At 44.2% G+C, this 17,581-nt stretch overlaps 1 protein-coding gene across 1 annotated transcript in view; it reads right to left on the minus strand.

The window, feature by feature from the left end:
* The window catches only part of CWC22 (CWC22 spliceosome associated protein), a 92,062-nt gene that overhangs the window by 31,871 nt on the left and 42,610 nt on the right, over window positions 1-17,581 (minus strand). Inside the window, exon 13 of the mRNA XM_088476353.1 lies at window positions 14,853-14,913. Within this exon, the coding sequence (XP_088332479.1) occupies window positions 14,853-14,913 (61 nt within the window). The remainder of the gene's footprint in view (window positions 1-14,852; window positions 14,914-17,581) is intronic.

Genomic DNA, 17,581 nt, shown 5'->3' on the forward strand with positions numbered 1-17,581 from the left:
TGAACCTTTTCAGGTTCACCGGGAAACAAGAGTTATGCCAGAGTAAGTTAATTGACAGGGTGGAATCGACAGACGTCCAACTGCACTGAAAAGGATTCGATCCAGACACTGTCCATAGCAAAGAAAACCCTGGACGAGATGGCCATAGCCACCCGGACAGGGACCGACTTGCCTCCGGAGAGAGCATCATCGTTTGAACAGTTATCCGACAGAAAAAACTCGTTCCATCTGGAGATGAGCCAATTATGGAAAGGCCTGGAATGGAACTGAGCCCATTCCACCATGCATCCCAGAGTGTAAAGACATCTGTCGACTGCGCAGACAACCATGTACTCCTAATGGAAGAGTGGAGATTCCGTCTTACGCCAGAAGAGTTCTCAGATTCTGAGAATCCAGCAGGGATCCTAGATGAAGAATACCCAGAGAGGGATGCAGGGAGGACTTTTTCCCCGTTGATTAAACGTCTGCACCCTGAAGAAGCCACAGTCATCCTGACCTGGCCGTAAAGTACCCCGGTGATCCCGCTAAGAGCAGGAGGCCGTCCAGGTACAGGAGCATTGGGATATACTGAACAGAAGAACTGTCAGAAAATCCAAAACGCTGGTAAACCCCTGTGGGGCTGAGGACAGTCCCAACAGGCAGAGCCCGAAAAATTGTAAGTGTTGCTGTGATACAGCAAACCTCAGCCCATGCTGAGGAAAGGTCTCTGTAAGTACCCGTAGGCACGCGTCCTGTATATCCAGTGATACCATAAAGTCCCCAGGTTCCAAACATCGTATGATGGAGCATAGGGATTTCCTCCTGAGCCCAGGTAGCTTTAGGAACTGGTTCAGGGAATTGAGACAGAGAATAGGCCAAAGAGGACCATTCAGCCACCGCACCAGAAAGAAAGCAGAACAACCAGTCCCTCACTGAGATAGTGGGGATGGCCTAATTAGCTCCGCTTACCGCAACAACTGCATAGCTTTCTGGATCTGTAAGGCCCTTGTAAAGAGGCCGCCTGAGCAAAGAGGGCGTACCCTCCTACCCACGTAGTAGCGGCAACTTGACACTAGTACCGGGCGAACTGAGAAAATCGGTATCTCCCAGTTGTAGGCCTGTCCCGTCAGGCTGAAGAGATATCCGTAGGTTCAGAAGCAGGATCGGCTGGCAGTCCAGGCCTGCTCGGTACTGGATATGTCGGCCCTTGTAGATGCCGACAGTCTACGAAGAAACAGACCTTTAGGCTGACCCAGAGGACAAAAAAGACTTAACAGACTTAGTCTGAGGCCTTGTAGTGGGCATAGCTGAAAGCGGTAAACTTGTCGTTAGTAATACTGCCAATGTTACTACAATCTTGTCATGGTCAGGACCAAACAATATCAACCCTAAAGATGGTATCTGCACCTCTGCATTCCCAGAGCGCAGCCATAGGGTATTACGGAGGATACAGTCGCAGCCGGAACTCTGAAAGTTAGGAGACTGGTATCCAATATAAGCATTTCCACCTATGACAACTGCATATATTACGTGAGCGACCAAATACATTTGAACCCCCGACGTGTTGGAGGGGAAAAAACGTTACAAATGCATCAACCCAATATGCAATAGTATTAACCAACCATGCTATAGCCATGGTAGGATGGGTAACAACTCCTGAAAGAAAGTATACTGATTTCAGGCAGAGTTACCACCTACGGATCCGAAGAATCCGACCACGCAGGAATGGGAGGCGTAGTAACGTCTGTAATCAGACGAGTAACACGCCCATCCACCCCAGGAGGGGCTCGTGATGACCCTCAGGGAATTTGGGAAAGGAGGCAAAACACTGTTGTAACACCTCCTATCTGGCAACAGCCAGAGTCCCGCTATGCGATCCACCCTCTAGTCAGCAACAGGGAACCCGAAGGCACGCAATACTGAGGGTGTATGATACAGGTACAGGTCAACATTCACTCTAACCAGAATGGACCTGCCACCAGCCCTAAAGCAGGGATAATAATACCTGAAATAGGCTTCCCCCCGTGTAAGAGGGAAAGAGCCCCAAACAGTATCCAGTTCACGGCAGAGCCAACTGGGAAGTAACCACAGGGCGTCAACCACGCCAATTAGCGTTTCGTAGAAAACGACATCCACCCAGGGTGGCTGTTGTGGTAATCCCTGCAAGGGGAATGACAGACTATTGTGGCACCAGGGGGAATTCATAAACTGCGAAAAACCCCTGCAGGGAGCGGTAGTCTGTGTCACAGGGGAAGAGTGCAAGAAGCTGCGAGATACCCTGAGATGAAAAGGGCAGTATGGTGAAGTAACCCCAAGTGAGGTACAACAATGGGGCCCGCCCGGCGATCCGCAATTGAGAGGATCCCGAGAAAACAAACCGCCCAAGGGGGTCGTGAAAGAGGCCAGCACCAGATGACGCCACATACAGAACCCTTTATGAGTCAAATCCTCCGCACTAACACCTGCAGCACATGACTTGCAGGATAGTAAAAATGGGTGCAGTATAACGCTCTATCTCCTGGTCAGACATATCTGACCAATCTTGGCGGAAATATTAAGCAGCACTATACTGGTCCTGACTGATGCCAAAAATTAGCTGCAGGGACCCATTTTCAGCGTATGCAACACACAGTTCCATCTAAAATATGGCAACGTGCAGCACGCAACAGTATGTGACAAACCACACAAATATTAACAAGTATATAAATGTGAGGTCTCAGAACCACCCTAAGTACAGCTGTATTAGGGCAGATAAAGAAAAGGGATAGATATACACTGACAGGTGAGAGAATAAAGTACAGACAGTCAGCACTAGCATAAGTCACATACAATGCAGATATATACATATATACATAAACATGTCATATAATATACTGCACTATTACACTGCATTCAACTGCCCAGATTCAGTGTCTGGGAAGGCTACAGCGCTGTGTACACTGACCTGATGGTGAGGTACGCAGGGGGACTGGACCAACTGCCATCCTGAGAGATTTCTGCTGCACCACAGAGATAAAATGGCCGCTGGAGACCTCAGAGGAAGCGTGGCCCGCGGAGGAAGCAGCTCAGCGACGCCAGACTATGGATACTGAAAGGCGCGCTGAGCTGAGGGGAGGAGCCGCTGTAACAGGGAAGGCTGCCTCCCCTGGCCGGCTATTAACCCCCGGGACGCCGGCTCCCTGCACCGATCGTTAAGTCCCTGGTGGTCTAGTGGACACACGGGGTATGGGGGGCCCGCCGCCACTGTCGGCGCCTCCGGTCTGTCCCCTGAGACCGGAGGCACAGGACTGCATTTGAAATGCGACCTTACCTGCTCCCCGTGGATCCGGCAGCAGTCCTGGGCGCCCACAGAGTCCGGCTAGTACAGACTCTGGGGTCCCGCTGAGATCCCCAGATCTGTACTGGCGTCTCAGCGCCAGCGGGGTGACGGAGCGGCAGCTTAGACGTCCTATGGACAGTCCGACGCTGCCGCTCTGAAGAGTCCAAAGTCCATGGAAAAAACTTTGTCCCTAAAAAAATAAAATAAGCTTAGGGGCTGCTAATCAGCTCCCCCTGCGCTATCGGTGACCCGACTCCGGCCGGGCACCAACTGAAACTGAGGTGCCTCTGGCTTGGGGGTGGGGTTATAGGGAGAGTGGACCCAGTGCAACCTGGGAGCTAAAAGCTTTAACTGCGTGGTGCCCGGATTTGGTTCCCAACCTATACCCCAAGGTCAACCCTGTGGACCCCCTATGGACCCTGAAGTAGAAATCATGTATTATAGGCCGGGAGCTACAAATCAGATGCTTACTTGCAGGAACAGATAAACAGGCTCACCTGCAGAGAAGACAATACCCCTCTGTATACAGCCTCGCTCCCCCAGTACTGCCACACACAATATACAATGGATGACATATGCATGAACAAAGCGGCATACTAGGGTATTCTCCTTTGCAAGATTTTTATTTCTACACGCAATAAAACTTTGTAGCAGATCCAGTATATACCAGAGTAAAAGATGTAATCAGCCTGTAGGTACTAGGTCATGGAATACCAAAAAGTCCATGACATACAAGTCACAGGGGCCTGTCCATTACACGATTTGTGAACGATCCGATCGAAACCAGGAGGTGTTGGTCGCATTGTTCACAAAGTCGTGTAATGGATAGCCGGCAAGGACCAGAGATGCGCGTGCACGCTGGATGCCCGTCAACCTGACAACGCTTGTCAGGTTCGGCATGTTCAGAGATAGGTCGTCTGACCCCGGCACTGAATGACGTTCAGTGAACGCCGTTCAGTGTGGGCACGGCACCTCGGCGACTTGAAGGTCTGAACGCTAGACGGTCAGTCTTTCAAGTCGCCTAGTGGATAGGCCCCCTTTAGATGGTGACAGCAACAAGTAGTTGAAAACAGACCATCATTCCTCTGGTCTTCTTGGACTAAGGACTTCCCAGATTTTAGCTCAGCAGATCGTCTTTTGAACTCTTTAACAGCTACAATGAAATATTTGGGCTCCGCGAAATTGCAGGAGGTCCATCTAAAATTTGTAAACAGGGCCTATATGTGTCGAGCTTAAAGAAAACGTGGTTAGCTCGGAAACTGGGATCTGCCCAAAATGTAAGGCAACTTCAGCAATCTTTGTGCATAATGTCTGGTAGTTCCCTAAGATTAAACGATTCTGGCATAAACTTCACTCTTTTATTAGACAAATAACAGGTCTGGCAGAGTCTTTCGCCTGGGAAGCATTTATTTTGGCTGATTTTCATTCCTGGTCTATTTCTTCTACACCTCCTACTGTCCTCCCATTTCTAGTTACTGTTGCTAGGAAAGTTCTCTTACAGAATTGGGTTTCCCCACAGGCTCCCTCCTTAGCTATGGTCAAACAAGATCTGCTTACTGTTCTGTACTTTGATAGACGCTCAGCGTCAATATATATTGAGAAAGGGGTTGCTAAATTTTATGATCGCTGGAGTACATGTATATTAATTATTTACCTAATTCTCAATACAAACTCACCATGAAAGGATTTAAAAACACAACTTGGTCTTTGCTGCGTCATTTAACCGGACCTTTCTTTACTCCAGTATTATGGGGGGGTTTTCAGCACCACTTTATGGGGACCTTGAACGTGCTCTCAATGGATACCTGCAATATTTTTGTATTTTGGTTTTCCTTTCCTCCCCTTTCCCTCTACCTTCTATTTCTTTTCTCTTTCAGTCCATTGTTATTTATTTAAACTCTAATGATCTTCTTTACTTTTTTGTATTTTAAATATAAAAATATATAAAATGGAGACGATAACGGTCCTACTTTTCCTGTGTTGCATTACTTCTATTGAATACCATCTCTACACTCGACCATACCATATTATATATATGTTATTCACCCTACAAGATTTAAAAGTGACGGTACTTAAAGAATCTTTGCAACTAATTTTTTTTTTTTATCATTATGTACTGAGACATGTTCTATTATTTACCTATTCATTGCTTTTTTTTATGTGCATTTTGTGACATACATGGTTATCCTCACTTTGTACCATCATTCTTCCTGATAAAATTGTGTTAAAACAACAAAACCGACCATCATTCCAACCCACCTGGTGTCTTATGGGTAAATTTACTAAAGTGAGTTTTTAGAAGTGAGGTTTAGAAGAGATGTTGCCCAAAGCAACCAATCAGATTCTAGCTATTATTTTCTAGAAGGTGCTAGTTAACTATTAAGTAGAATCTAATTGGTTGCTATGGGCAACATCTCTTCTAAAACTCACTTTTAAAAACTCTCACTTTAGTAAATTTACCCCTAAGTCTCAAGTCATTTGGCCAATCATCCAAAAACCTTCCAGTGTTTGCCTTTTTTCTACCTACTAAGTCAAACACTACAGTATGTGCAATATTGAGAATCCCCAGTCCCTAACACACAGAATAACAAATGCTAGCTCACTGACTACCAAGCCAAGCACAGAACGTGGCTACCACACAAACAGGATCACCCGAGACCCACTGCTGGCATCTCTTTAATGCATAAATAAATGTACAAAGAAAACATTAAAGTGGATTATGGAAAGCGAGAACCATGTTACACTGTGCCAGATGGTCCTCTCATGTAAAAAGCAACATTGTGCTCTAATCTTAAGTCCACAGGCTTTGAATTTGGCATTAACAAAAAAAAAATTCTACATTTTAATGTAATAAAATACTATCTTGGCCAGAGAAGCCTCAACACTACGCAACACATTCAATAGCTTGTCATTTGTAGTCTTATATGTACATAAAAAGACTTTCAGAACAATAAAGCTGCAAGCTATATAGTTAGCAGGCTCCTGTTATCTAGACTTAATCAATGCTACCTGGAGGGCTGGAAGACATAAGAGCTAGGCAGTGTCTGGAATTCTCATAACCTTATGTGCTTATATTCCACAGCAAGCCCAACCTTCCTCTAGCAATGCTCTAGATCAGTGGTGTCAAACTCAGGCCCCTCCAGCTGCAGTGGGAACTACACATTCCAGCATGCACTGCCAGTTTTGCTATTAGGGCATGCTAAAACTGTGGCAGGGCATGCTGGGATATGTAGTCCCACAGCAGCTAGAGGGCCATAGTTTGACACCAGTGCTCTAGATCTATAGCACCACTTTAAAAACCATTACACCGGCTCCCTGTGTCCTCCAGAATACAATTCAAATTACTCAACCTTACCTACAAAGCCCTTAACGACACCATCACTCCATGCATATTAAATATCAGAACATACTCTCCCCTCTGAGCATAGCCTCGTCTTTGGTAACTATTTCCCATTCCCAAATAGAAGACTTCACCAGTGCCGCTATCCAACCACACCCACTCTCACACTCCCATAGACTTCAACTCTTAACGCTTTCTGAAAAACACAGGAATTTATTAGACCAAACCTACCCGCTCTCTCATGGGCAGTGCCCTCCTTACCCTTTGCTTCATGTCTACACCAATTTTGTCTCCCTTGTGCGTCCCTGCCTTACGAATGCCCCACACTTCCCTTCTATCCAGCTGTGCGGAGCACTGTGGCACCCCAAAAATCTATGAAGATAATATTAATCTTTATATCAAGATCTGTCTTCACAGTGTGCCACTTGCAAACAGACCAAAATGAAAAAAAAAAAAAAAAAAATGCCCTTCATCATATGCGCTTCTAATACCCAAAATGCAAATTACTTTACATAAAAGTGCAGCAAATAACATTCATAAACCTATGTGTGCGTCAGGAGTTACTCAGAAAGGGATATATGGTGTGTGCCTATTCTTTTATCCGGCGATGGCACCTCAACCCATGCCGGTATTCCGGCGCCGGTCTTCTGACCGTGATTCGGGATTCTGGCGGCATCCCGTAAGGCGGCAAATTAACTACATCCCTTTTAGAACTGCAATGAAAGGTCGGTTCTTTAACAAGTCGCAATACACAACTTTTACTAGTATTACATTTCTATTTGACAAGATCGAAATCTTCAGCAGATCCTCAAGAGCTCCAAAAACCCTCGATGCCAAGGTCGCCATGTGGAAGAGAGCCTTGAACCCAAGGTAAGTACTAATAGCCAATGTTTTTATTGCATTCAATATGGCTCAATGTTTCCCACTTAGCACCAGATAACCTGCACATTATTTTAGGTTGCAGATATGGTTACATTTTCCTAGCTGGCACTAGAAATGGCTTCACTTTAGTTATTAATAAATATGCCTCAGCTTTGTATATAATCAAACTGGAACACACCCACATGCTGTACCAGCTCTTCATCATTGCTGTATCCAGAAGGATCCAGCAGCTGTACCAAGCACAAAGTCATTTCTGGCATGGTCCAGGGAAGAAAGCAATTATAGGACAAAAAGAACTTCCTCAGATAATCCTTGTTTGCACTTATACGCTGGATGAGTTTTTGTTGAAGCTTTTAATAAATTGTTTATATGGTTAAAGGATTTCACACATGTTGGGATCCTGCCTCTATGTATTTTTTTAAGAAACTATACGCACCTCCAGAGGGTCCCAGCAGTAATACTCGTTAGCTGATGTCTTTGAATTGCTCATGAGTTGATCGCAGATTGTAACGGATAGAATGTCAGAGAAGATTACACGTGTCCCGTATATGGTTTAGGAGATGTTAGTACATCTTGATTGTAAATATGTTAGAACAATCATGTATGGTATCTGACTGTCATAATGTGCTCAGAAAAATGAGCATACTAGTGTCCTCCTACAGATTACGAGGAAGAAATAATGTACTAAATACATTTGCAATTGTAATAATAACGGTTATAATATTAATGCGTACGCTCTGTAATTTTTTACAAGCCTTACATAGAAAGTAAATACTTGTGTAAAGTGTTTGCTGGATAACATTGTGTTAGATTGTATAAATATGCTAAAATACTGTGAGGTGGCCCTAACACAGTCAGGCGCAACCTGAAATATTTTAAGAAATGTGGCCCTCCAACTTTCAAAAAGCCCCCACCCCAACCTTAAAATCTAAAAAAAAGCCCCAGAAGGACCTCTGCATCTTCAATCACCCCATAAAGTCCCCACGTCCCAAAATTCCACCACATGCCAAGACCCCCACATGTTACTTGCATCCCCCAAATGCCTCTTGCTCACTGGCACTGCTCACATCCCCATAAAGCAGTGCACTCCTCACACAGTCTATAAATCAGGGTGCTCACCACAAGACCATCTAAAAATACTTACCTCCACAGCCACAGGTCACAGGGGAAGGTGGGAGAGCACACGGTGCAGAATACAGGATGAACTGCATAAACGTCCTGCACAGGTGGTCATGTGACGTATAAGCTGGTTACTCCCGTTCACATCAGAAGCAGCGGCACATGGGTCAAGGCTTGTAGGCGGTCAGCCACTGCGATAAAGCCACCCATTAAATCTTAAACTGGTGGCAACAAAGTTCAAAGTTTGTGGGGTATCTGGCGGCACAATTTCATTACATTTTTGGAAAGGTTACAAAAGAATAAAAGGTGAAAGTGACATCAATGGGGAGGATACAATTGTTTGTAGCTCTTGTCTAAACTGCACTGTTCAATTGTTTGTGCAACCAGCCCTTCTCGCGTGAGAACGAATGGGATTAGCCGCTTCTCCCTTGCTAAGTGCCGGGCGCCCGGCAGCTATGGCGCGCCCGGCACGCACATCCAGCCCCAAAGCCCCACTCTGCAGATTTCTGCTCACACCCTCCTAAGGTATGAGCAGAAATCTGCGTAATCAGTGCAGCTTTAGGGCTGGTGGCGCAAACAATTAAATAGCTCCCATTGATTAGATGGGATCTACAAACTACTTCGCTACAAACGACAATTATAATGAAACACTATTTATCACCAGTTATTTATATAGTGCACACATATTGCGCAGCGCTTTTACAGAGAATATTTAGCCATTCACATCAGTCCCTGCCCCAGTGGAGCTTACAATCTATATTCCCTATCACATGTACACACACACACACATACATACACACTATGGTTAATTTTGTTGGGAGCCAATTACCTACCAGTATATTTTTGGAGTGTGGGAGGAAACTGGAGAACCCGGGAGGAAACCCACGCAAGCACAAGGAGAATATACAAACTCCACACAGTGCTGTTTTGGGAATCGAATCAGCGACCTCAGTGCTATGAGTCTGTGCTGCCCTATTTTTCTAGCAAACCTGTAAGCTCTTTTGACCATTTCATAAGCATCCGGACAGCACTGTCTTCCTATATGTAAATATATTACAAAATGGTATGAGAATTCAAAAAAAATATAAATGTTTTTTTTCTTGGATATTCCAACTAATTAACTCCCATGTAATTGGCTGTCTGACACCTAAGACTATAAGGATTGCACATTAATATCAATAGGAATTACAACAGAACACATTTATCCCAAAGTACAAGTCATATTACGAATGGTCTTTCCTTAAAACAATATTTAGTAAAATGGTCATACAAGCAGCAGAAATGCCCCCGCTGATTGGTGATCACACAGAAACCATTACAATTAGGAGGCCATCTGTGCCTTGTAGGAAATATATTGGAATCTTTGCACTAGACAGATGCCCATTGAAAAAAATTTTAAATTTGGAAAGGACATCAGATCCAACTTTGTTTTATTGTCAATAAAAAAAATGAATGTGGCAAACACATAGCTACCTATCTATTCATTGGCATTTAGTCAGGTGTATTCATTTTTTTTTTTTTTTTTATAAGGGTGAGATTACGCTACTGAAGATATGTTCAGTGTTGTTAAGTACATTTTAATTGACAAGAACTTTGCAATTCCGGAATCACAATGTGGCTGCTAACTGTGTTAAGGAAGCAACCTATACAAGTCTTCCTGTATGATTTAGCTCATGGGGTTCTAAAGGAATCTGGCCCTGATTCAGAGCCGGACGCAGTGACAGAGTGCTCACTCTGAATCAGTGCCCTCCTTCTCTATTTTAGAGCGGCCTCCTGGCCGCTCGCATAGCTGTGGGTGACCACCCACAGCTATAGCGAGCGGCCAAAAAGACCACCGCGACCATCGGGCTTGCGACGAGACCCTTGGGGTAGGGTCTCGTGGCCGCAAGCCCTGGAGTGCTTTCGGCTCTATCAGAGCCGAGAGCACTACCACTGACATCACTTGTGATGTCAGTGGGGCCGGCACCCAGACGGTAGGCGTTCCCATGGGAACGCCTCAGTCTGCCCAGCCACGCCCACCAAAGGGGGCTTGCTGTCACTCACCATCAACAGCATGCCCCCTTTGGTGCGAGACCCATAGCGACGGCTTGCCCGTCGCTATGCGGGTCTCGCGCATGCGCACAACGGAGCCGGCTCCCTGGTGCGCATGCGCACTTGGCCAACATCGACCCGCTTGCGAGCGCTCAGCTCTGAATCAGGCCCTCTGTTCATATAAAAAAGGTGTACATAAAGTCACTTACTGCATTCTGTGACTGTGCCGCAACAGAGCAACTAAAACATGTGTTACAGCCAGGAATATCCACTGACAAGGATGGCTGCTTTGCCGTGTCATCACTGCCAGTCATTGAAGCACAATTTGCAATGTTTCCTTTCACACACATACCGGCTTTTCTGTGCTTGTGGCCACCCACAACTCCATCTGCTGCTGCTGCGCAAGGCTACTACATTACGATAACTAACCACAACATTAAATATGTCTCAAAGCCGTTGCATGCGAGAGGAACGGATTGACATATTTTTGCTGGCCGGTGAAAACTCCCAGGGTAAACTAGCCCTCAGTCTTTCATTTATTCAGATAACACTATTTATATGCACCATAATACACGTCAGTTTAAGACCCACGTTGACCTGCAGTAAAAAAGGCAGCGGACGGTGGTAAGGAGTTACATAGCTCATTTGAACCATCATTGTTCTGTTCTTCTCAATGAAGACCATAGCCACCTGTGTCTCAAAATGTCCCAACCCCGAGCTCCCTGCCCCAATCCACATCCTGCAGACAGCCGTGGAGAACTCAATCATAAAGCTCATATAGCATGGGAAGCTCCAAAACATGGAAAGTAAATTATTGCTTCCATTGGGGGGTAATATCATATACACAGATTGAGGGGGGTGGGGGGTATGAAACCTTTTAAAAAATAAGTTTCATATAGCAACCAATAAGATTCTAGATGTCATTTCTCCAGTACAGAGGTTCCCAAATGCCACCATTATAGTCCATATATCAAGGAAATCCATGCTTGAGCTAGGGGTGAGCGGGTTCGGTTTTACTCGGATTTACTCGGATCTTTAAACGGCATTTTATTGGATATCGCCTGTCATGTGTTTTGGATAGCCAATATAATAAATCCGAATTTGCGGTAAAGTGGCGATAAGAACCGAGTAAATCCGAGTAAAACCGAGCCTGCACATCCCTAGAGCACAGGTGACTTAAAATAGTACCTCAATCAATTTGATTTAACTATCTGGACTCAAGCATGGATATCCTTAAAACCCGGACTGTAATGGTGGAGTTTGGGAACCTCTGCTCTAGTGCATACTATAAACTGATAGGTAGAAGCTGTTTGGTTGCTATGGGTAACTTCTCCATTTGTGCACTTTTGAAGATTTGAAACATCTCCCCCAAAGTCCCAGTTTCCAAACAACCCTAAGTGCCAAGCACTCAGGCTAATCGGTCTTGTACCTACAATGGATTCGAGTAGTATTCATTTCCTTTGGCATTTTTCCCACACTACTTTATTTTATAATGGAATGAAAATGTATTTTTAAATTCTTACTATACTGATCAACAGAAACTAATCTATAAAGTACAATATAGAACACTCCAAAGACTTTTCTTAACAAGAAATTAAAAAAACAGGGCATAAGCATTCACATCAATAGCCAGATACACAGAAATAAACCATGGGGCAATCACTTGTCTTCGTTACACGACTGGAGCAACCCCTATGCAACTAGGTTTTTTTCATTTAGAAATCAGCTGAAATACATTCCTTTGCTTACAGTTTGTTAATGCATTTCCAAACAAGAGCTTCATCATGAACAAAATTGTAAGTAAATCCAACTATAGGTTATCATATGCATCAATTTAAAGAAGACTGTCTCAATAAACCCAGGATCAGTAGCAAGTCTGTGAACTTGTGTAAAACAATTTGTGCTCGAAAATGGAGCATTTGTGCAAGAATTGCAGACTTTAAGACACTGAGAACTATAGAAAGTTACGTAATCTTTAATTGTTTTTTTTTTTATCTGAAATTGAATTACGTAAAAGTTTTTTTTGATTTGTATCAGTGTTAAGAATTCAAAATAAAACCCGGTATGATTGAGTCCATGACTGAAGAAAATCCAAAAGGAAAAACCTCAAAGCAGTGAATATTTTATAGCCGCTGTACACTTGGTTTTCTATCAGATATGTGTTTAGAGAAGCAGGGCTGGGAACTGAAGACCACTCATGGCTGCCTTCTAAATACACACTCACTGTCTCATATACAGAATTGTCTTTATCCAAAGAGAACAAACTTCTCACACCACAAATGATTAAGGCTGCTGTTCATTTACTAAAACTAAATATGAGGCACTTTACGCCTCAGGGATGTGACAGACTTTTTGTAAAACAAGGCTGCGTCCTGAGCCCACAAAATGGCTGACTCTACCACTTGAAGATGATAAATATACTTTAAGCTTCAATGTAGAAAAACAAAACAAACAGAAAAAAAAAACAACAGGTTCAACTGGTATCTAGAGATTTTTGTGGAATGCAAACGTATAATACATATTCGTAGAAACGGTAGTTACTAGTTTGATGATTTTTTTTTAAGATATACAGGAAATGAAAGAAATCAGACAGTGCAGAAACATTTAAAAGTAACATTTCCGCGTACAATCTGCGAGCACATTTTGTTTTCATCATTCTTTCATTACAACACCATGCATCACCAACGTCCCACAATGAGACCGAAACCCCCTCCCAACCGCCACTGACAGGATTATACTATACTACAGGATGTAAAAAGATGGTCTTTTCAATTTAAACGTAACCACTAGAACGGCCTTCTAACTGCAATGTTCTTTTTTATTGATACATGTATGGTGGACATAGTGGATGTACCCAGCACAAACAGACTCTAAAGGAACTGTGTCAAACTTGACGTATAATAAACAGTTAAAAAGTTCTCTTGAGAAACATCAGCTAATGTGTATAAGAAAATAAGAAAAAAAAAAATAGACATGAATAAGCCAAACGGTACAGAAAGAGCGTGCCAGGATAAAGGTGTGAACAAATCTAACTTTCAAGCAGAAATACCGCTCCTGTGTAATTTTTTTTTTTTTTAAAGTAAAGTGTGTTCCTCTATCAGTCTAATAAGCATGTTTCACAACAGTGCCAAAATTCATATAAGAAAAGCATTCATAGAACAGCAACACTATTTTGGACTGGTAAGTATAACTTGTGGCATTAGGAAGTCTTGCTCAGAGTTTCCTGTGCAATAATCTTTCCAAACGTATAACTGATGCCGACACTGGAGTAGGTAGAAGAGTGAGGAAAACATGCAGGCGGTAAGTGTGACAGAGCAGTTAGCACGTTATTACACAAGCGATTAATGAGACAGGACATGGAAAGTAACTGACATTCTGCCGGGACAGAAGTGACTGTATAATAACTTAGCTAGTGTCTTACTAAGTATCTGGGAAGACACGCTGTCAAAAATATCTAAGCCAAGTACATTTCTATGCATATATATATATATATATATATATATATATATATATATATATATATATATTTATTACCAGTAATTTGTATAGCGTACACATATTCCGAAGCGCTTTACAGAGAATATTTGTCCATTCACATCAGTCCCTGCCCCAGTGGAGCTTACACTCTATATTCCCTAGCACATGCTCACACAAGTACACATTAGGGTTAATTTTTGTCGGGAGCCAATTAACCTACCAGTATATTTTTGGAGTGTGGGAGGAAACCAGAGTACCCGGAGGAAACCCACGCAAGCACAGGGAGAATATACAAACTCCACACAGTTAGGACCGTAGTGGGAATCGAACCCATGACCTTAGTGCTGTGAGGCAGTAATGCTAACCATAACGCCGTCTGTGCCCACTACGGCCCTAACTGTGTGGAGTTTGTATATTCTCCCTGTGCTTGCGTGGGTTTCCTCCGGGTACTCCGGTTTCCTCCCACACTCCAAAATTATACTGGTAAGTTAATTGGCTCCCAAAAGAAAAGTCCCCTATACTTAGAGAAACATTACAATGGCTTCACAGATGTAAATCATTTAAAATCTTCCCGTTCATAATGACAAACTTTCCATGCTATATAAAATGGTCACAAATGTCCCCTTTTACGTAGATTTTTAAGGACCAAAACAGAAAAATAAAACTAATTTTGTTAGTAAATAGATATTAAATTAGAAGACATACCGTTTGACTGTCTGGAAAGTCCATCTTTATTAATTTATGAGCACATTCTTCAAAGTCTAAACTGAAAGAGAATAGAAAAATAGGCATTAATATATATTTTGTCATCTCTATGAATGGCATTTATTTCCTCTATGCAAAGACGTGTTCTACACTGAACTGAAAAATAAAAAATACTATTGTATGTGGGATTCATGTATATATATTTTCTTGCTTACATTGTACTTGGGTTGTATACTGGTTAATTGTCTTGGTGACCATGGGACTTGTATAAAACACTGAATGTACCCAATGTGTTAAGTACTGGGGCAACTATTGCAGTAATGTCAGCAGTTCTGGTTGTGTACAGTATAATACCCATGACTTGTTTGCTTATGCTTTTGTCATGTGTTTGAGGCCACCTACAGAGTGGAATAACATGGTCCTGCTACATACATGTCCATGTTTTAGACATTTCTCCAGCAGACGTTGCAGTATACAGACATCAGCACCTGGAAACGATAAAACAGCAATACTCTGTGCAGTGGCAAAAGAACAAATCATTCTGGATTCAGTCCAATTTAGTCTTTTGTTCTAGAAATCTCCAAATTTCTATGCAATATAGCCTCAATTCATAGAATTTCAATTTTATATTACAAAACCAATGACCCTTCTCCGAAGAGAAAGCGGAAATCCCTTTTTGACACTTTGGCAACACTAGTGAGTGCGTCATGGGACAAAGTAACTCCCAACCAGTCGCACTGGTTTCCAAGCTCTGTCACAGATACCGCTCATCGGCAGGGACTGGCTTTAAAGGACAATATATGTATATACTGTATATGTTGGCTGTTCAATTCCAGATATACAAGATGCAGAGCCAGCAATTTCCAACGGGGTATTAATTGCATCTGTAAAAGTAGCACGGTCTCATATAAGAAAACATATGTATTTATTTTCCTTTAAGCCGGAAGAGATGAAGGTTTGCTTCCCGTATGAATGACGGCACATGGCTCAGCGTAGAGCTGCCAGTAAGGAGATAACTAAACCTAGAAAAGTTAGCATTGGTACGAAATACGTTTTTTGCTAAATCTGAAAATTGCCTCCTAGGGAAGCAGGAGCTGTTATATCATTAGTGGGTTTCCAGATGACACAAGATACATTTATTGCAGAAAAGCACCAGTCGAGTTATAGGAATTGGTAAGCTCCATTAAGCATCTGTAGGTATAAGTATATTTTACGGTCACAGAAAAAGCCATTACACAGCATTATTTTGATCCGGGCTTTTTGCCGATCACACACATTTGGAAGCAAGACATTTCTCCTTCCCATTTTATTTCTGCTGCATTGCTGACAAATAAGCAAGAAAAATAGATGCTGGAAGTCAGATGAAGTAACCCCGTCACCACAGGATCATCATTAGCACACAACACGGCTGCCTGCCTCACACACAACACGGCTGCCTGCCACACACACAACACGGCTGCCTGCCTCACACACACACAACACGGCTGCCTGCCTCACACACACACACACACACACACACACAACACGGCTGCCTGCCTCACACACACACACACACACACAACACGGCTGCCTGCCTCACACACACACACACACACAACATGGCTGCCTGCCTCACACACACACACACACACACACACACAACACGGCTGCCTGCCTCACACACACACAACACGGCTGCCTGCCTCACACACACACACACACACACAACACGGCTGCCTGCCTCACACACACACACACACACACAACACGGCTGCCTGCCTCACACACACACACACACACAACACGGCTGCCTGCCTCACACACACACAACACGGCTGCCTGCCTCACACACACACACACACACACACACAACACGGCTGCCTGCCTCACACACACACACACACACACACAACACGGCTGCCTGCCTCACACACACACACACAACATGGCTGCCTGCCTCACACACACACACACACACACACACAACACGGCTGCCTGCCTCACACACACACACACACACAACACGGCTGCCTGCCTCACACACACACACACACACACACACACACACAACACGGCTGCCTGCCTCACACACACACACACACAACACGGCTGCCTGCCTCACACACACACAACACGGCTGCCTGCCTCACACACACACAACACGGCTGCCTGCCTCACACACACACAACACGGCTGCCTGCCTCACACACACAACACGGCTGCCTGCCTCACACACACAACACGGCTGCCTGCCTCACACACACAACACGGCTGCCTGCCTCACACACACAACACGGCTGCCTGCCTCACACACACAACACGGCTGCCTGCCTCACACACACAACACACACAACACGGCTGCCTGCCTCACACACACACACACACACACACAACACGGCTGCCTGCCTCTCACACACACACACACACACACAACACAGCTGCCTGCCTCACACACACACACACAACATGGCTGCCTGCCTCACACACACACACACACACACACACACACAACACGGCTGCCTGCCTCACACACACACACACACACAACACGGCTGCCTGCCTCACACACACACACACACACACACAACACGGCTGCCTGCCTCACACACACAACACGGCTGCCTGCCTCACACACACACACACACACAACACGGCTGCCTGCCTCACACACACACACACACAACACGGCTGCCTGCCTCACACACACACACACACAACACGGCTGCCTGCCTCACACACACACACACACA

The sequence above is a fragment of the Taudactylus pleione genome, unplaced genomic scaffold, assembly GCF_031769625.1.
Source record: "Taudactylus pleione unplaced genomic scaffold, aTauple2 ptg000188l, whole genome shotgun sequence".
NCBI classification, from domain to species: domain Eukaryota; kingdom Metazoa; phylum Chordata; class Amphibia; order Anura; family Myobatrachidae; genus Taudactylus; species Taudactylus pleione.